Here is a 26,350-nt window from a genome sequence, read left to right on the forward strand (position 1 = left end):
CCCCTGCAAAGTCGATGATGTCTCTTCTGCGGACATCAGTGTCTTCTTCTGTAAAGTGAAGGCCGTGGACTGGATTTCTGACATGCCTGCCAGCACAGCAGTCTGCCTTCCTTGCTTTTTCCTCCCAAGCTGGTCTTTCCAGGCTATTTATAGCAAACTTTCATGGCTCAGGAGTAGAAAGAGAGGCAGACCCATCAAATGACCTCGGTATTGAGTGAACTGCTTATTGAGCATCTGAATAGGAGTCAGGATAACGCCCCAGACTGTTACCAGCGTTTGAAGGAGGGCCGCTGTTCACAAGAACAAAGAGCTTTCCTGGAACAGGAACACTTCCAGAGTGAATGGGCACAGCTAGGAATTTGAGGTTGCAACCCTGGTTTTGTATGCATGGGTGAGTGACCTTGGGCAAATCACTTGACGTCTCTGAGCATTCATTTTCTCATCTCTTAAAGAAAAAAACTATTTTATTAAAAGGTTCTGTGATATTTAAGCACAGTTAAAAGGTGTAAGCGCCAGCCCAATGCTTGGACATTTTTCCGAATGCTTCCCAAAGAAGACAGCCTGCATGTTGGAGAATAATCCAGCTCTGTCTTATGAAAGACTTGGGAGGAAATGTGGTGCTGTACAATAAACACAAGGTCAAAGCCAACCAGCCACTCCTCGGAAGCCCTATCCAAAGTTGTTATGAGTCGGAACTGACTGGATGGCGCTTAACAACACCACCACCCTAGAATCGGAGCCCAGGTGTGGGGCTGTGGGATAATCACTGAACCACAAGGTTGATTTGAACCACGAGGTCATTGGCTCAAACCCACCAGCTGCTCCTTAGAAACCTGATACAATATCACTATGAGTTGGAACTGACTCAGTGGCATTTAGCAAAAACTACTACTAAAAAAGGAGCTCTGGTAGCGTAGTGGTTACGAATTGGGCTGCAAACCTTAAGGTCAGCGGTTCGAAACTACCAGCTGCTCTGTGGGAGAAAGATCAGGCTTTCTACTCCCGTAAAGATTTACACCCTCGAAAACCCTGTACAGGGTCTCTATGGGTCGGAACCGACTCGACGGCACTTAACAACAACAACAACTACTACAACAATTATAGAATGAATGTTGGAGTCTTGGCTTAGTTGGTTAAAACATCTGTCTAGTAAACAAGAGATCCTGGGTTCAAATCACAGCAGTGTCTTTATTTCAGGAATACTGGTGTGGAGCTGTAGGATAAGTACTAGACTGTTAACCTCAAGGTCGGTGGTTCAAATCTACCAGCTGCTCCTTGGGAACCCTATACAGGGTCACTGTGAGTCAGAACTGACTTGATGGTATTTAACAACAACCATAGAACCAGTGCTTCTCAAAAAGGGGTGATTTTGTCCACTCCCACTCCAGAAAATTGGACTCCTAGTGTAGTGCTGTAGGATCAACACTGGACTGTGAACTACAAGGTTGGCAGTTCAAACCAACCAACTGCTCCTCGGAACAGGGTCGGTATGAGTCAGAACTGAATCCACAGCACAAAACCACCACTACCATATATCTGATAAGGTTTACTATCCATAAAGAATTCCTATAACTTAACAACAAAACAAGCAACTCAATTTAAAAAACAAATAATGAGCACAAGATTTGTGTAGACATTGCACCAGAGAGGATATCCAAATGGCCAGCAAAGACATGAAAATACAGTCCGAGCCATGAATCATAAATTCACGTCAAATCCACTGTTGTTGAGTCAGTTCTGACTCACGGCAACCCTATTGTTGTTACAGTGTGCCGTAGAGTCGGTTCTGACTCACAGTGACCCTGTATAGCTTTTCTAGGAGTAGCTGGTAGGTTTGAACCGCTGACCTTACAGTGAGCAGTCCAGTGCTCATTCTAGAGCACCACGCCAGGACTTCATAGCAACCCTCTGTAGGATTGCCGAGACTATAAATCTTTATGGAAGCAGACAGCCTCATCTTTCTCCCACAGAGAAGCTGGTGGGCTTGAACCACCGGCTTTGCAATTAGCAGCTCAATGCTTAATCCACTCTTCCCCCAGGGTTCCTCGTTAGTCATTGATTTTTGTGTGTGTGCTGTTGAATTGGTTCCAACTCATAGAGACTGCTGTACAGGGTTTCCAAGAGCATCTGATAGGTTTGAACTGCTGACCAGGCCAGTGCTTATCCTACAGCACATTAGTCATTGTTGTTGTTGTTGTGAAGTGCAGTCAAGTCAGTTCCAACCCATAGAGACCCTGTATAGAGTTTCTGAGGAGCAACTGGTGAGCTTGAATCGCTGACCTTACGATTCAAAGTGACTTTGCAGTCCGGCACATTAACCCACAGCACCACACCAGGACTCAACATTAGTGTTGTTGTTGTTGTTGTTAAAGTGCCGTCAAGTCAGTTCCAACCCATAGCAACCTTGTATAGTATTTCTGAGGAGCGACTGGTGAGCTTGAACCACCAACCTTGCAGCTCAAACAAACTTTGTAGTCCAGCGCATTAACCCACAGCGCCACACAAGAACATTAGCTATTGTTGTTGTTATTAAGTGTCGTCGAGTCGACTCTGACCCATAGCGACCCTGTATAGGGTTTCCGAGGAGCAACTGGTGAGCTTGAACAACCAACCTTGCAGTACAAATGGCTTTGCAGTCTGGTGCATTAACCCACAGCGCCACACAAGGACATTAGTCATTGGGGAGATGCAAATCAAAACTGCAATTAGATAACACTTCACCCCCTACTAGAATGACTGTGATAAAAAAAAAAACAAAAAAAAAAAACAGAAAATAACAGATGTTGGTGAGGAGGTGGATGGAAGAATTGGAACATCATCCACTGTTGGAAGACGTGTAAACCAGTACACCCACTGTGGAAACAGTCTAGTGATTCCTCACATAGTTAAACATACACTTGCTATTTCGTCTAATCCCAATCCACAGTTTGTCCCCAAAAGAATTGAAAGCAGATACACAAACAGAAATGTACACACCATTGTTCATTGCAGCCTTTCTCCCAATAGCCTAAAGGCAAAGACAAGCTAAAAGCCCATTAGTAGATGAAAAGATCAACAAAATGTGGTACCTACACACAACAGAATTTTACTTCGCCATAAAGAGTCATGGAGTCCTGATATATGCCACCCCATGGACGAACCTTGAAAACATCTGACACAAAAGGGGAAATAATGTGTGATCTCACATATATAAAATATCTAGTACTTACTTATTAGTACTTACAGAGGGTGGGAGGGAAGAGGAAAAGAGGAGTTATTGCATACTGGTGGTAGGAGAATAATCAGAAAAGTATAATGTTAACAGTTGTACAATGTGAAGAATGTAATTCATTACTGAATTCTACATGGAGTCCCAGTGTGGTGCTGTAGGATAAGCACTCAACTGCAACGTCAGCTTCAACTGCAAGATTGGCGGTTCAAACTCACCAGCTGCTCCTCAGAAACCCTATACAGGGTCCCGATGAGTCAGAACTGACTCAACAGCACTTAACAACAACATGTAAAAACCGCCGAATTGGCAAATATTTTATGTATGAGGGGGCTTCGAAAAGTTTGTGGAAACATAGAATTAAAAGAAAATGGAATTTTTCCATGGACTGTTTGAAGTCTCCTTGTATATGTTTACCACAACTAAAAAAATAAAAGTCACCATCCCATCCCCCTGCTCAGCTTCCCAGCCCCAACACATATGACATATTCATCTCCAAACCCCCGGTGCTCGATCCAGGGCCTGGTGTATGTATAGCTGGTACTCTTGAGTTACTTTGTTGAATGAATGAATAAACCCATTGTGTGTCAATTTCAACTCACAACGATGCGATGTTGTTGTTGTTAAGTGCCATCAAGTCAGTTCTGACTCATAGCAATCGTGTATAGGATTCCCAAGGAACAGCTGATGAGTTTGAACCACAAACCTATAGGACAGAGTAAAACCAGCTGTCCCATAAGGATTGCAAGGCTGTGTGGTGCTGTGGGTTAATGCACTGGACAGCAAGGTCGTTTGAACCGCAAGGTTGGTGGTTCAAGCTCACCAGGCACTCTGCGAAAACCCTATACAGGGTCACTATGAGTCAGAACCAGCTCGACAGCACTTAACAACAACAACCATCTTTGCAGAAGCCGACTGCCACCTCCTTCCTCAGAGTGGCTGATGGGTTCCAACTTCTGACCTTTCAGTTAGCCGCTGAGTGCTTAACCTCTGCACTATTAGGGCTCCTGGAGTGAGTGAATGCACAATGGATAATTGGATCCTGGATGAAGCGTCCCCTTGTCTTGACCCTTGCAGATCAAGGACGTTGTGGGCTATAACTCTTTGGGCCACTGCTTCTTCACGGAAGACGGGCCAGAGGAACGCAACACCTTTGACCACTGTCTCGGTCTCCTTGTGAAATCTGGTACCCTCCTGCCCTCTGACCGCGACAGCAAGATGTGCAAAATGATCACAGAAGACTCCTACCCAGGATACATCCCCAAGCCCAGGCAGGACTGCAAGTAAGCACCTCCTCTCCCCTCTGTGCCCCTGGGTCAACTCTAGGTCTGTGCCCGGAAGAGCCCATGTGAACCATCTTTCCACACTCAGGACTTTTCAAGCGCTTTGACCTCACAGTCCACTTAGAGAGAAGGCAGGCTGTGTCTTCTCCCTTCTCTGTCTTTCTCCCGCACATTGTTCTTGTCCATGGAGAACCTCAGCTCCCGTGCATGCGTGGGGCTTTGCCCACTGCCACACAGTGCTCCTTTGATGAAAGGAAGTGGCTGCCTCAGCTGCCATAGTCTGAGCGCACAGGCTCCCCCCACAGGATCCATGTCCATACATGAGAGACAGGTGAGAGAGTACTTCCTGTGCAGCCAGCCTCGAGCTCCTTTCCTGAGCTCTTTGGATGGACTTTCTCATTTCATTTACTTATTCATTTTAACTTTGTATTGAGAACTGGGAGAAGTTTTGCAGAGTCTATCAGTTTTCCATTTAACTGGTCATCTGCATTGTGTTTGAAGCTCATAATTACAATCCTCACAACATCACTTATCCCTCGTCACTGTTTTCTGCTTCCATTCCTCCTCCTTTCCTAACCCTTCTGAACTTGGTCCTTGGGTAAAAAAAATGCTGTCCTTGTGCTCTCAAATGGTTGATTATTCTAAGATGTGTGGACCTCCCTAGTGTCCTCTCTTATAGACTGTCTATTGTTTGTGGTAGCGTAGTGGCTACAAATCGGGCTGCGAACAGCAAGGTCAGCAGTTCGAAACTACCAGCTGTTCCACATGAGAAAGATGAGGCTTTCTGCTCCCTTAAAGATTTACAGCCTCGGAAACCCTGTACAGGGTTGCTATGAGTCGGAACCAACTCCATGGCACACAACAACAACAACAACATTGTTTGTCTGGAAATTGAGCCATGGGACTGAGTTCCTCTCCAGATGTGAAGAGTGGCTATGGGCCATAGTCTTAGGGGTTCCTGACCAGTAAGGTCTCTGTCTGACCAGAAGCCTGGTCTTTTACTTTTTAAAATATAATTTTGAGTTTTGTTCCACATTTTCTCCTATTCTGTTCGGGACCTTCTAATGTGATCCCTTCCAGAGCAGTTTGTAGTGGGAGCTGGGCACCATCTAGTTCTGCTGGTCTCATGGAATTACTTACATTCACTTTAGAATCAGCCTCAGGCTTCTAGCTCAAATGCTTCCACCTGGAAGAGCCACACCTGTTTTAACTTCTGAATATTTTAAATGCGACACATTTTAACAACAACAACAAAACAGGATTTCAGGTCAACACATCAGTGATTTCTTAAGTCTCTGAAAAGCAGCTCTTTAAACCAACATTAAAGTGTATGGCTTGCGTCCACCAGGGCAGCAGAATAAAAGTGTGTGGCCCCTTATATGATGCCATTCAATCTCTTGCCCCTTCCCCCTAGCGCTGTGTCCACCTTCTGGATGGCCAATCCCAACAACAACCTTATAAACTGTGCTGCTGCAGGATCTGAGGTGAGCAGAAAGTAGAGATGGGGGGTTGGGGTGGGAGATGGTTAGAGCTGACACCTGTACTCACTTTGAAATGTGTGTTTGGTTTGGAGCCCAAGGTCAAGGTAGTCACACAGTCCAGCTTAGCTATAGTGAAGAGGAGAAAACATCCAGATGACGAGTCTGATGGACTTAGTTTTAGGAGACAGCTCTGTCACTTCACAATACTAATGATCGTAACTAACTGAGTACTAACTACTTTATGTGTAACAAATCATTATTAACAAATCAATTGTTTTAGCTTAGGATGGTGCCTGGCACATAGAGCTGATCCTCATTTCTCTCGGACTTTGTGTTTGGGAATTCTCTACAATTTCTGTACCACACAGTCAAGACGGACGGTGTTTTTGTGGCCAGGGACTGACATGGATATACAGAGGGGTGCAAAACTAGAGTTTCCCTGGATGTGATTCCCAGCTGAGGTCACACAAGGCTGGCTTAGCATTCACAAGCTCATTGATCCCAAGGACTTTATATAGTATTGTTCACTGCCATTGAGCCTGACCCCAACTCATAGCAACTCATGCTCAACACAGTGAAACACTGCCCGATCCGACACCATCCCATGATCACTTTTGGATCAGACCGTTGTGATCCATAAGGTTTTCATTGGTTTTTATTTACTGAAAATAGATTGGCAGACATTTCTTTCTAGACTGTCTTAGTTTGGAAGCGCCACTGAAACCTCTTTAGCATCATAGCTGCACATGAGGTACATTCAACAGAAACCAAACTTGAGTGTCTCACACTGGAGCAAGAAGTCTACCATGGAAACGTCAACAACCCATTTTACTGCAAGAATATGAATCCATTGAATATGTCTAAGCTAAAAATAATTTAAGTTTTATTTCTACCCTGTGAGGTAGATGCTGATTGGTGAGGAAACTAGAGCAAGGAGCGTTAATATGCTCAAAAGCACACTCAGGCTGGAAGGGGAAGGCAAGACATGAATGCGTTTTAACTTCCATGGAACCCTGAGCAAGTCAGGTGCTCTCTGGACCACAGATTCTGCATCTGTAAAATAACAAGGAAAAACCAAGACCACTGTAGAACTTCCAGCCCTGAACTCAGCTGAACCAATTAAATCTTCCCATTAGTGTCCGGAGGAGGAGTCTAAACCCTGCAGTGACTCCAGACTCCATCAAGCCAGACTACATGTCCTCCTTACAAGAGTGTAGACAGTCAGGGTGTGCTCCATATATTACGTTTGCCTCATACCTTTCTCTGTATCCTTTGTGGACCTAGACCACGTGGAGGTGTGCTTGGGAATGGACAGTCCTGTTTGTGTGGGCTACTTGGTCACCCTGATTAGCTGGTGCTGAACTCTGTGACTTTCCTCTTGTACCCTCCCCCAACAGGAAACTGGATTTTGGTTCATTTTCCACCACGTACCAACAGGTCCCTCAGTGGGGATGTACTCCCCAGGCTACTCAGAGCACATTCCACTGGGGAAATTTTATAACAACCGAGCACATTCCAACTACCGGGTAAGTTTCCAGACTGCACCTCACTGGCCATATTGGCTCCCCGGGGTCATGCCTGGGAATGATGAGCACCAAGACAGCCACTTGGCTGTAGCCTGGAACAACTGCTGTTCTTAAGAAAATGGAGCAGCCTTCCAAGGCCTCCCAGTCACTGACCCTTCTTTATGGTCACCTCCTGTGGCGGTTCTTGAATCAGCATCAACTTAGCTTCTAGCCAGAGCTAAGGGGGATGGTGATGGTTGTCATGTTGACTATGAAAAGTTAGAGCTGACCCACAAGTGAAAGAAAATGAGAACATGGCTGTAACAGAATGTGCAGGCGGCATTCTCTCCCTGTTACCTTTTGTTTTGTTTCTTGTGAGTTAACCTCTCTAGACCTCATTTTCTTCACCTGAAACTCCAAGAGCACAACTTACTTTGGATTCAGTCTGAGCAGTGCGGAATAGGGCAGTCTCTCCCAGCCCACAGAACCTCTGCTTCTCTCAGTGCAGGCTGAAGTCAGAACTGGATTCTCTGGCGCATTCAGCAGTGTGTAGGAGGCAGATTGAAAAGATATCTCTGGCCTGCAAAAGAAGCTAATGTATCCCTGTGTCTCCTCTCCCCAGGCCGGTATGATCATAGACAATGGGGTCAAAACCACCGCGGCCTCTGCCAAGGACAAGCGTCCCTTCCTCTCCATCATCTCTGCCAGGTAAGCAGCCCTCAGGAACGCATACACTCCATTGTGACCTGCCGGCCCAGATCCTTACTCTCCTTCATTCACCAAGTGTCTGCTGAACATTTTTCTTCATCTCAGTAATGAGCGAGTTACTGAGAGGGTCATGATGATAATCTGAGCAGAGCAAAGCCTGAATTCCCAGAGTGTGGGACTCAGGTTCTAGCAGCCAAAGAGAAACGCATTCCTAGGGGCTCTGTAGCATGGTGGTTATGAGTCAGTCTGCTAACCTCAAGATCAGCAGGCCAAAACTACCCGCTGTTTCATGGGAGAAAGATGAGGCTTTCTGCTCCTGTAAAGATTTACAACCTCGAAAATCCTATCCAGGAAGCCCTCCACGACTCATAAACACCAACTACCAGAGCTTTTTAGATCCTGCAGCAAATGCCAACACCAGTAAGCCAACAAGAATGGTCAGAATCCTTACAAGTTGGGCAGGGGTAAGAAGGTGAAGAGAAAGAGCAGGAGGAAATTTCACTGTCAAGGAAATGGGCAGAAACATGCAGTGTCTGTAAATAACTCTAGAGCTCAGTTGAAGGTTACGGGTTCTGTGCAAACCTCAAGGAAATTAGTAAAACCAGTATCCTTAAAAGAGATCAGTTGCTTGGTCTCCATCAAACGTGAGGAATTCTAGTGCCATGATGCTGTTTATGGAAGACATCCATGAGGATCTAGCTCATCACTCCTTTCGTGGCTAAGGAGCTGAGGCCTAGAAAAGGCACCAACTCAAGATTACCCACTACTAGCAAGAGAGCTGAGCATCTCAAGACATCAAGACAATCCCCCCAGGCCACATGGGACTAGCTATCAGAACTTTCCTCTGGGCTGCCACCACTCCTGGGGTGGGCTCTTCCATGATAGCAGTAACCATGTCTGTAGAGTGCATGGGACTGGATCTGGAGAAAAGGACTCCTTTTGCTTCTGGGATGAGCTCAGATAGTTCACTCCTGAGTCAGGTGGTGCCAGTTAGTTTTTGCTAAGTGTCTTCCCAGGGACCCTAAGTAGAGAGAAGTTCACAAAGCCCAAGGGGGAGCTGGTTTTCAAGTCCCCCTCAAAACTGACACCTGTGTGGTTCCAACTGTGTGTTTCAGATACAGCCCTCACAAGGACGCTGACCCGCTGAAGCCCAGGGAGCCAGCCATCATCAAGTACTTCACTGCCTACAAGAACCAGGACCATGGGGCTTGGCTGCGGGGTGGGGACGTGTGGCTAGACAGCTGCCGGTAAGCTGGATGCATGTGGGGTTCATACTAAGAGGAATGACCCCCCTACCCTGGGCATGGAGTGAGGAGAGAAAGGAGAGAGGAACCAGTCCACACAGATATTCAGTTTTCTGGGATTCCCAACCCAGATAGAGACATAGAATGGTGTCAGGCAGTGACCCGAACCACTAAAGTCAGCATCTTGACCTCAGCCTACAATGCCAGGTGTTGTGGGCCATGATTTGCCTCTGAATAGTCACTGGGCTTGGTTTTTTAAAAGTCTCATGCCAACCCAAGGAAGGAGCATCTATTTCCTTCTTTATCTTCTGCTTGCTGCCATCATCATGTGGGAAGGTTCCACCACTGTAGAGAGAAGATGGTTGTGAGTACCTACTATGTGCCAAGCGCTTGGTTTTATTTATTTATTACTGTGCCCCTCAAAGATATGAATGATTGTCTTCATTTTCGAGATGGCAAACTGAAGCTCATTTAGAGACACAAGGTCAGACAGTTCATAAGACATGGGACTCTGGCTCATCAGACTCTAAGATCCAAATGAAGACAACAAGGCATACTAAATTCTGATGTGTCGTGTGTCTCCCATGACAGGGCTGGAACGGAGAGGCAGTTGGTAGAGGTGGACAGAGAAAAGGAGGCAAAAGGACCCCAGTGTGCAGGATGACATAGTGTAGTGTCAAACACCGGGAGCACCGGACTCACCTTCTCTCTGGAGTGAGAGACTTAGTGGGAGGGGGCCTGAACGATCCCCTATGGTACAAACTGGGAGAGTCACAACTCCCTCATAAACCCTCTGTTGATAGAGACTCCTTCCCCCACTGAGTAACCACAGTGGAACACAAAGGCAGAGACGGGTCTTTCCTCAGAACCTTCTGACTGTCTGCTCTTGTCCCCAGGTTTGCTGACAATGGCATCGGCCTGACTCTAGCCAGGTAAGAGCAACTGTCATTGTGTTTGGTCCTTTTGGGGAGGTTGACTCTGGACATGTCATCTCATCCATCTTCTCTCTACAGTGGTGGAACCTTCCCATATGATGATGGCAGCAAGCAGGAGATAAAGAACAGCTTGTTTGTTGGCGAGAGTGGCAACGTGGGGACAGAGATGATGGACAACAGGATCTGGGGCCCAGGTGGCTTGGACCATAGCGGAAGGACCCTCCCTATAGGCCAGTAGGTTTGCAACCACGGTGACTTCTTTGCTCTCCCTGACTTAACCTAGTGGCGGCAATGGAAGGAAGGTGCTAGGTGGTGATTTTTACGTCTTGAGCATGACTTCCCTGCTATCTATTAACCATAGAACTTAGTGAACTAATATAGATTAAATCATAGTTAGATGAGCTCTAGAATGAAAAGCGAGAAATGTAAAAAGAAAAACACCATTGCTGAGTATGAGTTAACAGGGTGATATGATCATCAAAATGTAAAATATGGCCCTGGGCTTCACTGATGGGATTTCAGCATCCAGAATGAGGGATTGTGGGCCCCACTCTCCTCTGACTACAATACTTGGAGCATTTCATCTACTTCTGAAGATAGTAAATGATAGAGTCAGGCCAAACCAGGAGGGTGGCAAAATCCAAAGCCATGCCACATGCAGATTGAAATTCTCAATCAGGAGATGGGAGCATACTTGAGAAAACCACAAAGGAGTTACTGTCACAGAGCCTTAAGGCCGCCGTACACGAAAAGGACTAGATTCATTCTACTACGTGTCTCCTGAAAGATAGATTTGGTTTGGTGTTGGAAAGATTTTTCCAGAACTCACACTTGTTCAACAACAGAATATCAGGGCTATCTTGAGGACACATTGACTCTCTCTTGCTGGAGGGATTCAAACAAAGGTTGGGTGATACCCTGGTAGTTGAAGAAGGAAGTGAGGGACATGGAGTTAGATCCATGGTGAGGGAACTCTACCTTACGGTGGTAGCTCTGCTCAGATAAGAATTCAAGCCAGAGAGCAAAGCTGTGAGCCAGGGAGCAACATGGCAGTTCTAATTCTTCGGGTGCTAAGATCAGCCCTTTCTTTCCCTCTTTTTCTAAGAAAATATAATTATTGCTACTATAGTTAGACTACAAGGCATGCCAAGCCTGAAACCACTAACCCCAGTACACAGTTATCTTTTGAAAGACTTTACAAAGGCAGAATTGTGGCCTCCTTGTCACTTGCTATTAAAAAGTCCTTGCTTCTATCTAGTCTAAGTAATGTAGCAATCCCTTCATATTGTTTTTATGAGCAGCTCTGAGTCTGCATTTTTAGGGGTTCTTTGTTGGAGATTAGCAGGCTTCCAGACCCAGAATGTTCTGAGGACTTCCAGAGGTGAGCTTGTTTATGGAAACCTGACAACGCTGTTAGTCTCAGGCAGGTTCTTCAAACTGCATTGGAGAGCAAGAAGCTGAGGGCTGTGCAATTCTACTCAAGAACGATTAGTCCTGTATGGGGCTGGGTTGGGGCCAGAAGGTAAAGTAAGCACAGATTTCAATGTAGAGCTAGTCAAAATAGGCTATCCCTAAAATACCTTAAATGGGAGAACGTATGGACCATTCCATGATACCAGGATCCAATGTGATGGTGTACATCAATGATAAACATCAATGTGTCGCTGAAGGCACAGTGTCAAAGATGGTATGACTAGGGAACTCTACATACAAGAAGCCATATCTGAGGGGACCCCAGGGTTGAAACAACTGGGGTACAGCCTTTTCTGCTTCCTTTTCCTCTTTCCACCTTTTCTAATTTACTTCTCCTATGGACACAGAGGGGCCTGACCCAGAGTTAGAGGCACTAGTATGAACACAAAAGTAGGACTTGGAGAATCACTAAGCCTAGAATTGGAGTTAGACCCAAGAAGGAGAAGTCTGGGCTGTGGGGGACCTCCAGGAAGACCAACAATCCCCACTCAGGTCCTTGTTTCTGATGCCTGCTCAAGAGACCTCAACAAACAGGAGGAGCATCTCTGAGGAGACTGCGCTACTAAGCCCAAGACAAATTTGTAGTCATCACTTGTTCTTGGGTCTCTCCATGGCTATGTCCTTTCCCCTGACTCCAGGTCCTTGTCCACAGTCTTGCCTTCCCAGTGAGACCTACTCTCTGTTGATGTTGTTAACTGCTGTTGAGTTGGTCCCAGGCTCATTGTGACCCCAAATGTTACAGAGTAGGGTTTTCTTTATGGAGGCAGATTGCTAGGTCTTTGTCCCATGTAGCTATTGGATGAGTTCAAGGCATCAGCCATTTCTGGTTAGTAACCAATCACAAACTACTAGCACCATTTAGGCTCTTTATTCTCTCTTCTAGGATTGCTCAAAAAGTTCCACCACAATTACTCTTAACACAGTTTTATCATCTTCTAATTTGTATCCCTCCTCTGCTCTGTTTCCCAAGCCCACCATACTCTCAACGAAAAGACTTACTCAAGAGAAAGTCATGTGAGTCTTAAGCTGATTTAATTATTATAGCTACTAAGACTAAAGCAACAATGACTAGGAGTTCTGCCTCCCAAGGGGTTTGATGTTGGCACTCTCTGGTAGTATGAACAGTATTTATTCAATGACTTCATGTTATGGGAAAATTGGAGGAAACAGTTGAGTAGAGGACCATCCCCAAATACTAATGCAGAACTAGACACCGACTCATTTGTTCTTTCATTCATTCAGCAAAGATTCATTTGTTGACACTTACTGTGCCCATAAGTACTTTTTGAATGAATTAAGGAATCAATAATGTCTGGGGTAGGGGGAACAACTTGAACGTGGGAGTCAGGAATGGCTTCACCCCAAAGTTCCCTGTTACCGACACCGTAAGAGATTGTAAACAACATGGCGGCACAGCCTAATGTCTGAATTCCTTAACTCCACAGGAATTTTCCAATCCGAGGAATTCAGTTCTACGATGGCCCCATCAACATCCAGAATTGCACCTTCAGAAAGTTTGTGGCCTTGGAGGGTCGGCACACCAGTGCCCTGGCCTTCCGTCTGAACAACGCTTGGCAGAGTTGTCCCCATAACAACGTGACCAACGTTGCCTTTGAAGATGTCCCGGTGAGTGAGGCGCCAGAGCAGACTCTCTGCAAACCCAGACTTTGGGCAGTGATTCACAAGTCTCCCAGAGCCTGGAGTTTGAGCCACTGCCAACACCACAGAGGTTGACCAGCCTTCTCCAAGCAGCTGGGTCACATCCCATTTCTCCCTGCATCCAAACTGGAAAAGTACAAGTGTAGGTTGCCCACAGGTCATGTCTGGGTGAATGCCCGCTTGCCTTCACCCTGCTCGAAACTCACCCAACTCTCAGTAGGAACCTTAATGCTTCTGAGGGCATTCCTCCAAGGCTCTTGATCTGGACATACTTTGTGCTGTGACCAGGCCACCTGATTAGCACAAGCAACTGAAAAAAACCAGCGGTTTTCAAGGGAGACCTTTCCAAAAGATGCTCTGTGTAATCTCTCCCTGAGAGTGGATATAAACAAGGGCCTTCTTGCCATGAACTAGTCTACAGACTAGGAGCTGGGATTGAGGAGATCAGAACCAAGGGTATCCTAAGACACCTCTCGGTGCATTTTCTTCAGGCTATGGGTTTCCCAGACTTTGCCCTTCTCCCACACTACAGTCTTCCTCTCTGCCTGTCTGCCCAGTTACTAGCAGACCAAGGGGAAAAGGAGTGAAACTGGAGTGACTTCATCTCTTTCTTCAGGCCACTATGGGTCTGAAAGAGGTCATGGAAAGCTCCAAGTACTCATGCTAAAAATTCTGTCTTCCTGAAACACACACACATTTTCTCACACGTACACCCACACAAATAGTTATACTTTCTCATACGAACATTCTCCACACATACCCCTTTCTCCTTTCTCCCTCCCTCTTATTGTCTGTCTCTCTCACACACACCATCATACACACACACATATTCTCATATATGTGTACACACACACCATCACACACACACATGCATTCTCACACACATATATGTACACATACCATAATACACACACACACATTCTCACACATGTGTACACACACCATTGCACACACATGCATTCTCACACATATGTGTACACACACACCATCGTACACACACACATGCATTCTCACACATACATATGTACACCTTCCCACACCTACACTTGCCACACAACACACAAGCTTCTCTCGCGCGCACGCACTCTCTCACTCACTCCTAAGCCCTCACCCTCCCATCTGTGCTGTCTGTTGAGCTTGTCTAAGTATCTGAGCAGTCTCTCAGTCACTCCTAAGCCCTCGCCCTCCCATCTGTGCCATCTGTTGAGCCTGTCTAGGTATCCAAGCAGTCACTCAGTCACCCCCCAACAGCAGGTTCTCAGGGTGCAGAGGACAAAATCATGTGCTGGGTCTGGTCATTGGAACACAGTGACTACTGGCTACTTTTTGGCTCCATCTGAAGGGTCAAGCTTGTGGTTTTCTCCAGCGCCCAAGAGCATCTTTGCTTTGGCTGCTTTGTAATGTCAGTGGAAATCGGAAACTCTGCCCTGGCCTATTGACGGCTGCAGTTTCCCTTCACCTTCTGGCCCAACCTAAATTTTCTGGGCTCTGTTTAGATTACTTCCAGAGTGTTCTTTGGAGAGCCTGGGCCCTGGTTCAACCAGCTGGACATGGATGGGGATAAGACATCTGTGTTCCATGATGTTGATGGCTCTGTGTCGGAATACCCTGGCTCCTACCTCACCAAGGATGACAACTGGCTGGTGCGGCACCCAGACTGCATCAACGTGCCTGACTGGAGAGGAGCCATCTGTAGTGGGCGCTATGCACAGGTAAGACTCCAGGGGACGCCTCTCTGGAGACTGGTCACTCATGCAACAAGCATTCAGTGTTAACTGTATGCCCAACTTTGTGTTGGGCCAGAAAGAGATAACCAACCACACCAAACAGTGCAGTGGAGTCACTTCCGACTCGCAGTGAGAGTGTACGACAGAGTAGAGCGGCTTCACAGCATTTCTGAGGCTGTAAATCCTGATGGGTGCAAATAGCCTCATCGTTCACCCATGGGGTGGCTGGTGGGTTTTGAACCACTGATCTTACAGTTAGTAACCCAGCACTTAGCCCACTGCACCACCAGAACTCCTGAAAGATAAACAGCCTTCTTCTTTTTTTCTTCCTCCCTCCCCCCTTACTCAACAGGATTTTCACAAAGTCCAAGTCAGAATGCTTTATAAGCTTAATGTTTACAACAAAAGTGCTCTGAAGTTAAATGTTTGGATTCAAGTCAGACCCCAACACTCACTAACTATGTGATCTTGGGCAAATTACTTCAACACTTGAAGCCTCAGTTTCCTCATCTATCAATCAAATTGGGATAATAATGGAACCTCATTGATGAGAATCTGAGGGTGGGACTGGATAATGCAAGTAAACTGCTTAGTCCAGAGTTGTTTAATAGAAATATAATGGAAGTCACATTTGTGAATGAAACATTTCTAGGAGCCATATTATACCCAAACCAAAACCAAATCCACTGGCTCCAAGTCAACTCCAACTCACGGGAAACTCCACAGGTTTCACGACTGTGAGTCTGTACCAGAGGAGACAGCTTCATCTTTCTCCCTCAGAGCGGTTGGTGGATTTGAACCGGTGACCTTATAGTTAGCACCCAATGCTTAGCCCACGGCGCCACCAGGACTCCTTAGTAGCCACATCAAGAAGTAAAAAGAAACAAGTGATGTTGATTTTTATTAAAATTGCATTAAAATGAAAATGACTGAGAGGACTTCAAAAAGTTTGTGGAAAAGTAGAAGTCGCCTCGTATTATTATATATTTGATTTAATTCAATATTCTCAAAATATTTCATCTCAACATAAAAATTATTATTGGGGGTATTTTATATTTACTTTTTTCCTGTTTTAGTCTTTGAAATCTGATGTACATGTTAAACTTAGACACTGTTTTGATGCAGACACTGAATTTTCAACAAAATGAACCGTTGTTGTTGTGGTTGTTATGTGCCGTGGAGTCAGTTCCGACAAATAGTGACCCTGTACAGGGTTTCAGGAGCAGAAAGCCTCATCTTTCTCCTGCAGAACAGCTGGTAGTTTTGAACTGCTGACCTTGCTGTTCGCAGCCCAATTCGTAACCAGTACGCCACCACGCTATATGAACTGTAATCCTGCCAAAACAACAAACTTGTGTGCAATGGAAAAATAGTTTACGCTGCTTTAGTTTTTAAATTAACATTTAATTAAAGGAAAATGAAGAATTCAACTTTTCAGTTATTCTGGCCACATTTCAAGAGCTCAGTGGCCTCTTTATTGAACAGCGCAAGTGGAGACAGTGCCCGGAACAAAGTAACATGAAAAGAATTGGTTGGTAGTTGCTGTCAAGTCAATTCTAACTCACCGCGACCCACTGTGAAGAGTAAACTGCCCCCTAGGGTTTTTGTGGTTGTAATCTTTACGAAAGCAGATTCCTAGTCTTTCTAATTCAAAGTTACTGAGTGGATTTGAACTACCACCCTTTCCATTAGCAGCCAAATGAGTGCTTAACCATGGTGCCATAAAGAATTTGCTGTTACTCTCCTGTAGGGTAAGCACTGGACTGCTAAACATAAGGTCAGGGGAGGGGGGCGGGTTCAAACTCAGCAGGCGTTCCTTGGGAACCCTATACAAGGTCGCGATGAGTTGAAATTGACTCCACAACACTTATCAGCCAACAACAACGTATGAAAAGTACCACAAACTTCCAGAACGACAAACAAATCTTGTGTTGGAAGAGGTGTAGCCAGAATGTTTCTTAGAACCCAGGATGCTGAGACTTCATCTCTCATAGTTGAGACATGTTATCAGGAGGGGCCAGTCCCTGGAGAAGGACATCATGCTAGGTAAAGTGGAGAGTCAGTGAAAAAGAGGAAGACCCCCAGTGAGATGGATTGGCACAGTGGCATAGCAGCGGTTGTGAAGATGGCCCAGACAGTGTTTCGTTCTGTTGTGCATAGGGTCATTATGAGTTGCAACTGACTTGATAGCAACTAACAACAACAGCAAGAGAGAAAGTTCTGAGAAACTCCAGAATTGTTCCATTAGAAGGGAAGCTCACTGAGCTAGGCAGTTCAGTGGGGCAAGGAGACATATTCATGAAAAAGCTGTCCTCAAAAGGCAGATACTGCCGTCCCCACTGCGGATGAGTTAGAAAATAGCCACACAGATTTGAGGTTGAGGGTGAGATGGGAGAGTAAGCCAGTGCCAGGTGGAGAGGAGAGGGCAGAAGAGGGCAAGGTGGGCACAGGGGAGAAGGGGCACATGCTCTGGGTGGGCCTGAGGATGGAGGTATTATTGTTAGGTGCCATCAAGTCAGTACCGACTCATAGCAGCCCTGTACACAACAGAATATTGCCCGGTTCGGTGACAACTTTACAATTAGTGCCATATCTGAGCCCATTGCTGCTGCCACTGTGCCAATCCATCTCTTTGGAGGTCTTCATCTTCTTTTCCAACCCTCCACTCTACCAAATATGATGTCCTTCTCCAGGCTCTGGTCCCTCCTGACAATATATCTGAAGCATGAGACAAGAAGTCTGGCCATCCTGGCTTCCAAGGAGCACTCTGGCTGCACTTCCTCCAGGAGGGAGAGGGAAGACATTTAGCAGGACTTGGGACCAGAAGGAGGCAGGAGCTGGGGGCAGAGGCAGGAAGTGGAGGGTGTTCCTACCAGCTGGCCTCGATCTCCTTCTGCAGTGGCAGGTGAGGTCAGGAGCTGAGAATGCAGGGAGTGTGGCCTGCAGAGAGCGATAAAGAAGGGCTGTGGAGTAGAAAGTGCCCTGCGGTGTGGAAACCTGTTCAGCATCTCCCTCCTGGGCTGTGGGATGGTCTCCAGCCTGATCAACAGCCCCGGGAGAGGAGGTGGACCTGGGAAATGGCTTAGGGTGAGGCTTCAGCTGCAAGTGTGGACAGGGGTGAGGAATTGGATGGTCATGGGAGAGAGCCTAAGGAAGATAAGACAGGAAGTGGAATCAGAGGGAGTAGATACACAAGCGCAGTGAGGAATTACGCCCTGAATAATGCAAGGTGACCAAGACCTCAGGCTCTGTACCCATGCTGTCTGCATTACATGACACTCCGACTCCAGGAGTAGGTAAACCACGTGGTGCCTCAATCGTCCCCCCTGCTTTGTCTCTCCAGAACATCACTTCTATTCTGCAGCAAAGGACTACCTGTCATTGTTCCTGGTTATGGTAACTGGCTATTGTTAGCTGCCCTTGAGTCTGCCCCCAACTAGTGAGGACCCCATCATCCATTGCAGACCAGATCACTGACTGATTTTCAGAAGATAACCAGGCCTTTTTTCCTAATCTGGACGTTTTGTTGAAACCTGCTCAGCCTCCTAGCAGCATGCAGGCCTCCACTAGCAGAAGCGTTGTGGTATCTTTAGGCATTTTGTAACCGCGTCATAAACGGTTCCTGGTTGTCAGCAGTCTCGTCCCCTCACCTTGTTGTTGTTGTTATGTGCCCTGGAGTCGATTCTGACTCATTGCGACCCTGTACAGGGTTTCCCAGGCTGTAAATCTTTACGGGAGCACAAAGCCTCATCGTTTTCCCACAGAACAGCTGGTAGTTTCGAACTGCTTGACTGTGAAGTTTACAGCCCGATTCGTAACTCCTACACTACCAGAGCTCCTTCCGCTCACCTTACCGCTTACAAAATGTCTAAATATACTTTCTGCCTTTTGACCTTCAGTGTGGGCGGGGCAATTCCATTAAGTGGGTGGAGTTACAACGTCTCTCCTCATTTTATAGGAAAAAGAATTCGAACACATTGGTGTTATAGTCTCTGGAGCACAGCTGCAGGATGACACCTTCTGAATATGAGACATGTGGGTTGTCATGGTCCTGAAACAGGGCCCAGTGGTTTCAGTCTAGGCGGCTCCTCAGACTGTTCGGACCCTGGGACTCAATGGCTGGTAGTCTGATTTGCATTTTTTCTCCTAAGTAAGATCCCATTCATTCATCCAATGGAATCCCTGGGCTATGTAAACTGATGAATGTGCTGAACTGACAACTGAAATGTTGGAGGTTCGAATCTACCCTTAGGCACCTCAAAACAAAGGAGGTCTGAAGATCTGAAAAATCAACATTGAAATTCTATGGAATACAGTTCGATTCTGATACACATGGGGGCGCTGTTAGTCTCAATAGAATCCATGGCAACTGATTTCCCATTCATCTGATAGCACGTGAACTGGTCACATGGACCAGACCTTGAATGTCTATGGTTCAAACCCACCAATCGCTCCTTAGAAACCTTATACAGTTTCACTATGAGTCTGAACCAGCTCGATGGCATTAACAACACCAACAGGCAGCTCTCGGATGTAGTCAGGACAATAGATACTTAAGGGGAGGTTACATCTGCAGTAGAATTGTAAATGTGTTCTCTTCTCTCCCTTCCTCTTCCTTCTGTATCTTCCTCGTATTTCCACGTTTGCTGACTACTAACCAAAGTCCTCCCACGTTTCCACCAGCCACTCTTCAACAGAACACCTTTTCTCAATTGGCACAGAAGGTGGATTGCACAGCCCAGCTTGGGGTTCACAGAAAGAGATGTCCCCTTATTTGGCCTTTCTTTCACTCAAGCTTTCTAAAAAGGGTTCTGTAAAGAGAAAGTACCTTTGAAAGTTTGATATTAACCAGACGCTCTTGGAATAAACCCTCGCAATAACCTCATGTGCTTTTCCTTTTTGGGTTTTAAAAGATGTACATTCAGGCCTATAAGACGAATAACCTAAGGATGAAGATCATCAAGAATGACTTCCCCAGCCACCCTCTCTTCCTGGAGGGGGCCCTCACCAGGAGTACCCACTACCAACAGTACCAGCCAGTCATTACCTTACAGAAGGGCTACACCATCCACTGGGACCAGACAGCCCCCTCTGAGCTCGCCATCTGGCTGATCAATTTCAACAAGTGAGTGGGTGACCCCCCCCCCCCAGGGGCAGCAGGACTGGGGACAGCTGCTCTGACTAAGCTCAAAACAGTGATGGTGTGATGCCTTGCTATAACTACCAGGCAGGCTGCTCACAAAACCTCAGCCTAGTCCATGTCATTCCTGGAGGTGGAGATAGCCAGAGGGGTTGGCATAAGCGCTCAGGCTCTGGAATCAATGGACTCAAGGCCACATTCTGCAGGGTGGGCAACCTTAGACAGGGCATCGAACCTCTTGGAGCCTTAATTCTTCTTCTATGGGATGGAGATGGCTTTTCTCCCAGAGTCTGGTTTTACAAAGTGATCAATGAATAGTTAAAAAAAAAAAAAAAAAAGTAACTATATGTATATTATTGTTAGTTATCATTTTACAGAGAAGGAAATAAGGTGAAATGATTAGAATAAAAGACTGTGTGTAGGGTTTTATATGTTTATGTTCAAGAATTTTCTATACACGATATTTACTTATTGTAGTATTCCATTGATGTGGTCATTTATTGGATAAACAAAATGGGATCCTAGTCATGGACCAAGCCCTACCACCATGCTGGGCCTCAGACCCTTTGGTCATTGAAATACCACACAGCTGCCTTCCCCGAGGAGAGTTTCTTTTCCCAACCAAATGTCCCTATGAATCAACCCTAGAGCCACACCACTGACTCATTCCCGTGACCCTGCTCAACCACTTTCAGGCACCATTTCTCACTCTTCTTGACCACTTAGTGGCTCATTCATTACCAATCACAAGTGCTCTTTCAAAATTATCCTTTCAAAACAGAGGTGCCCTTTGCCGGGAGATGTCTTTGGTCTTTCTCGGAGGCATGCCCAGAAGGCCTGGTGAAATGAACATCCTTGCTTGTCAATTGATCCTACTTCTGGTCCTAGGGGTGACTGGATCCGAGTGGGGCTCTGCTACCCACGAGGTACCACCTTTTCTATCCTCTCGGACGTCCACAATCGCCTGCTGAAGCAAACATCCAAGACGGGCACCTTTGTAAGGACCTTTCAGATGGAAAAAGTGGAGCAGAGCTATCCGGGCAGGAGCCACTATTACTGGGATGAGGACTCAGGGTGAGGAAGCTGCCCTTGATTGTTCTTCCCAATTATGTTGTCTTGGCCTTTCCAATACCCCTAAGAACCTGCCATGAAATTGGTGTCAAGAGCTCTGGTAGCGTAGTGGTTACGAATCGGGCTACGAACCGCAAGATCAGCAGTTGGAAACTGTTCTGTGGGAGAAAGATGAGGCTTTCTGCTCCTGTAAAGATTTACAGCCTCGGAAACCCTGTACAGGGTCGCAATGAGTCAGAACCGCTTCCACGGCACATAACAACAACATCAAATACAGTATACTTTCTTAAGCTCCTTGATCCTGAGACTGATTGTTACCATCTATCAATGACTTTTTGAAAGCTCTTAAGCTTTGGGAGTAAAATACTCAGCTCCGTTGTTATAGGGATTGTAGTGGGAAAAGTGAAAATTGTGGTTCTTAGAATTGAGAGGACATGATAGCTTATCTCGAACCCTTATAACCACCTGGTTGAAACGAACAGTTTTATCACTGATTTGCAGCTGGGCAGAGAAGGCACAGAGAAATGAGAGTGACAAGCGCAGAGACCATAACACCAACTTGGCACAGACAGATGTGAGGGTTGAATGAGATCATGTAGCTTTCTAATGCCACATGTATAACATGGCATATGTACATGCTCTGAAAGTAATAGTCTTGATTCTTAGTTCTGTGTCCATATATTTGTTTGTTTCTGCAACCACATGTAACCCTCCCGTGGACACAGCTCGGTTATGTAACTGCATTGCCCAGCACTTAGTAAGTCCTTGCTAAGTGACTTTGGGGTGAGGAGGAGGATGAGGTTTGGATGCCAAAGCAAAACCATCCAGCTCTGCTCCCTGTGTGCAGGCTGTTGATGCTGAAGCTGAAAGCACAGAATGAGAGAGAGAAGTTTGCCTTCTGCTCCATGAAAGGCTGTGAGAGAATCAAGATTAAAGCTCTGATCCCGAAGCACGCGGGCATCAGCGACTGCACAGCCGCAGCCTACCCCAAATACACCGAGAGAGCGCTCGTGGATGTGCCCATGCCCAAGAAGCTCTTTGGTTCTCGGCTGGTGAGTGGCTACAAGATGAGCCTGGGCCCCCTTTGTCTTAAGTTCAGGCCAGAAGCCAAACAGGTTCCTCTCTAGACATGTGCTCAGCTCCACACATGACCGTGTGTGTGTGTGTGTGTGTGTGTGTGTGTGTGTGTGTGTGTGTGAACAGAGGCTAAGGGTGGACATGAGAGGGATGGCCACCCATTGACTTTCCAAACCTAACAAGCACATTGGGTCTTACTTTGTTTTCCAGAAGACACAGGACCACTTTTTGGAAGTCAAGATGGAAAGTTCCAAACAACTCTTCTTCCACCTCAGGAACGACTTTGCTTACATTGAAGTAAGCGGCTCTGGCCCCTACAGCACCCTGGTTTGCTCACTGAGAGAGTGTGTTAGTGTGACAGTAACAAGTTAGCACAAACAAGGCGGCTTAAAACAACAGGTCTTTGTTCTCTCTCGGTTCTGAAGGCCAGAAGTCCAAATCAGAATGTCACTAGGGTTGGCTCCTTCTGATGGCTGGGAGGATGCATATCCCATGCCTCTCCTAGCTTCTGATGGTTGAGGGAAATCCTTGGCTTTCTTGGGTTTATAGAAGCATCACTCGAATGCATCTGTCATTATGTCTTTCCTTGTATCTGAGTCTCCAATCTCCCTCTGCCTTCCTATCATAAGGGCAGGTCATTGGATTTAAGGACAACTCTAAATTCAGAATGAGCTCATCTCTAGACCCTTAATTACATCCGCAAAGACCCCATTTCCAAATAAGGTCACATTCATGGGTTCTGTGTAGACATTTCTTTAGGGGTGGTCACCATTCAACCCACCACAGAGGGCTACAAGGGACTGATTTATAAGGTTTTTGGGCTTCAAACAACTCCATGGTCTGTCTCTGTCTCCAGAGTCTACGTGATTTTCCTCAGCAGGAGAACCTCAGGGTTCCACTTCACTCCTTGTGTTGTCTGGCTCTGCAGGTGGATGGGAAGAAGTACCCCAGCTTGGAAGATGGCATCCAAGTGGTGGTGGTTGATGGGAACCGAGGGCATGTGGTGAGCCACGCGAGCTTCCGGAACGTCATCCTACAAGGCATTCCATGGCAGCTCTTCAATTATGTGGCATCTGCCCCTGACAAGTGAGTGTTCGCCTCTGCTTCTGGAACGTTGGCACCACAGGCCCCTGCTCTGGGGCCCCCTCTCCATCACTGAGGCCTTCATCACTAACTAGTCTGGGGAAGCTTAGAGAGTCTTCACGGCCTGCCCACAAACACTGGGTCCTAGGCTGCAAAAGCTCCCCACTCCTGTTGACTCTCCTCTCGGAGCCGGGGCTGATATGAATGTAGGTCAGGTCTGAAGCAGACAGGACTGACTACCCAGTTACAAATGGGAAGCCTGCCCTGGCCTTCTTCTCCCCTCACGAACACACTCTCCCAGTGTGATCTCATCCTCTCCCACTCCTTCCATGTGATCCAAATGCTGGTGGCTTCGGAGTCTCTCCAGCCCAGATCTTACTCCTAAGTGCCAGATATTCATATTCAATTGCTACTTGGATAACGCCACCTGGATGTCTCCTATGGAACTGAATTCTCACCCTTTGAAGGTTTCTATTAATTTATTTTTAAATCTTCCAAATCAGACTTGCCTCCCTCTCTCCCTGTTTGGATTAAACCATCACCATCATCCATCCAGACAGTTAGTCCAGACTCTGGGTATCATGCTCGACTCTTCCTTTCTCTCATCGCCCGTGCTGGATAATCAGATCCTGCCAATTCTGCCAGCACTGTGGCTCTCTTGTCAATACCCTCCTTCCCTGACCTTCACCTAGATGCTTGGCCCAGTCTTCTAACTGACATCCCTCTTCCTATCTCCCCCACTCAAATCCATCTTCCATACCACTGCTGGTTTCAAGTTCTTCAGTGCAGAGATCACCTCTGTCCTTTCCTCAGGAATCTTTGGTCATTGCCCACCACCCTCCAAGTCTAACACCCATGAGGTCTTTTCCATCCAACCAAAACTGGATGCTGCTACTGAAGCATGGCTCCCCAGTAAGACTGTGGACACGTCTGCTCCCCCAGCTTGACTCTGGACTTCTGGAGGTTGAAACCCTGTCTGACACATCTCTGCATCATTTCTAGCACAGTAGTTGGCTAGTGAAATGGGTATAGACTAACTCAAGAGGCCCACCTGGTACAGCAGGAAGTCTACGTAAAGTGCTTACTGTGGTCCCTGGCATCCAGTAGGTAGCTTAACAAATCTACTGAATGGAAACACACTTCCCCGATGTTAGCTCTGCGATGAACACAGCGTGGCCTCAGCACTCTGTGAGGTACAAGAGGTTCAGTCCCTCAGCACACATCCCTTTAGTGTTACAGTTTTCATGTGCATATTCATACAAAAAGAACAGATTTGCCTATATGGGAAAAGTAAATTTATCATCTAGAGATCAGTGGTTTTCAAGCCGTTTTTGGCCAAAGAACTTTTTTTTCTTGAGATAAAACAGGATGCAACCGCCTGGAATCAAGAAATGAAAATGGAGAGCCATTCTGTTTGGCTCCTTTCAGCCTCAGTGAACATCTCTAAAGGAAGCCCTGTCTCAGTGGATGTACCCAGACCCCAGACCCGCTCTTACCTCCTGGGAAGGAACGAGAAGAAGACAAGGAAGACCCTGCCCACTGTTAGTGCATACCCAGTCCTCCCCCCATGCCTTTGTCTTCCCACCCCATCCACAAGCCGCCATGGGTCCCACAGCAAGAAGGGGGCAGCTGCTCACACTAAAAACAGCCAGGATCCCTGCACTAAGGGAAGTTCTAGTGGCTCCTAGGATCTACCTCTGCCCTGCTGCCCCATGGGAGATCCCATGTTCGTCGATGTAGAGGCGTAGAAGCCATGGGATCCCATATCAGGCAGAGCCTGTTGTTGTTGAGTGGGTTCCAACTCATGACGGTCTATAAATGTCAAAGGAGAACCGTGCTCCACAGACTTTTCACTGGCTGATTTCTTTGGAAGTAGGTTATTAGATCTTTCTTCCAAGGTGTCTTTGGATGAACTTAAACCTCCAACTTTTCAACTAGCAGCTGAGAGCATTAACCGTTGCACTACCCAATGACTCCAGAGAAGGCACCCAAAGCCGTCTGAGAGGAGCTGCGGTGACAGACCAGAAGCCCCGTGCCTTCCTGCCCCACTCCTGTGAACCAGCCCATCTGGACGTCAAAACCTTTATCCTGAGCACCCAGCAGGAAGACAGCCAAGCCACAGGGACTTGAGCTTTTCTACTGAAAGAGAATGATGGGGAAACATCCTTCTGCTAACAAAGCCTGAATCCTCCAAGCTTTCCACACCCAGCCTTCCTGATGATCCCAAAGCAGCCCCCTTGCCCCTCAGCTCCCTTCTCATCTGCCCTTACCACACACAAGCCTGTTGCATTTTTTTTTTTTACATTTTATTGTGAATTGTGTGATAGTTTACACGGGAGAACATTAGCTTTATATTCATCCTATCCTATATCGTTTCATTGCCATGGTTACAATCCCCTCAATGCTTTATCAACCAACCAAAGGGTATACCCTGCAAGCCTGCCCCCCGGTGGTCAGCACACAGCCCCTCTCCCTCTCTGTGTCTGAAGTCCCTGACCGTTCTCTCTCTCCATGTCATCGTCTCTGCCTCCATCTCTGGCATCACTGCTTCTCTGGGTAGGGTCCCGCTCTCCACTCTTTGCCCTTGATGGTCCCAGGGACCTCCGCTCCTAGACTGCAAAGTCAATCACTCCCCCCCCTTTTGCTACAAAACATCTACCTTTACATTTCCAACCCTCATAGTCAGTCCTGATAACAATTATTCACCATTGTATCACAAGAGTCCTAGCCCCATCTCCTTTCATCAGCCTCACCCA

General features: G+C 46.6%; 1 protein-coding gene across 1 annotated transcript in view; it reads left to right on the top strand.

Moving 5' to 3' along the window:
• The window catches only part of CEMIP (cell migration inducing protein, hyaluronan binding), a 76,051-nt gene that overhangs the window by 42,698 nt on the left and 7,003 nt on the right, over positions 1-26,350 (top strand). The window contains exons 13-26 of the mRNA XM_006870913.1: positions 4,286-4,491; positions 5,906-5,975; positions 7,370-7,498; positions 8,100-8,185; positions 9,301-9,432; positions 10,326-10,361; positions 10,443-10,598; positions 13,283-13,463; positions 14,993-15,208; positions 20,137-20,348; positions 21,252-21,437; positions 22,282-22,486; positions 22,722-22,808; positions 23,440-23,597. Of these exons, the coding sequence (XP_006870975.1) occupies positions 4,286-4,491; positions 5,906-5,975; positions 7,370-7,498; positions 8,100-8,185; positions 9,301-9,432; positions 10,326-10,361; positions 10,443-10,598; positions 13,283-13,463; positions 14,993-15,208; positions 20,137-20,348; positions 21,252-21,437; positions 22,282-22,486; positions 22,722-22,808; positions 23,440-23,597 (2,060 nt within the window). The remainder of the gene's footprint in view (positions 1-4,285; positions 4,492-5,905; positions 5,976-7,369; positions 7,499-8,099; positions 8,186-9,300; positions 9,433-10,325; positions 10,362-10,442; positions 10,599-13,282; positions 13,464-14,992; positions 15,209-20,136; positions 20,349-21,251; positions 21,438-22,281; positions 22,487-22,721; positions 22,809-23,439; positions 23,598-26,350) is intronic.

The sequence above is a fragment of the Chrysochloris asiatica genome, unplaced genomic scaffold (genome assembly GCF_000296735.1).
Source record: "Chrysochloris asiatica unplaced genomic scaffold, ChrAsi1.0 scaffold00156, whole genome shotgun sequence".
Classification (NCBI taxonomy): Eukaryota; Metazoa; Chordata; class Mammalia; order Afrosoricida; family Chrysochloridae; genus Chrysochloris; species Chrysochloris asiatica.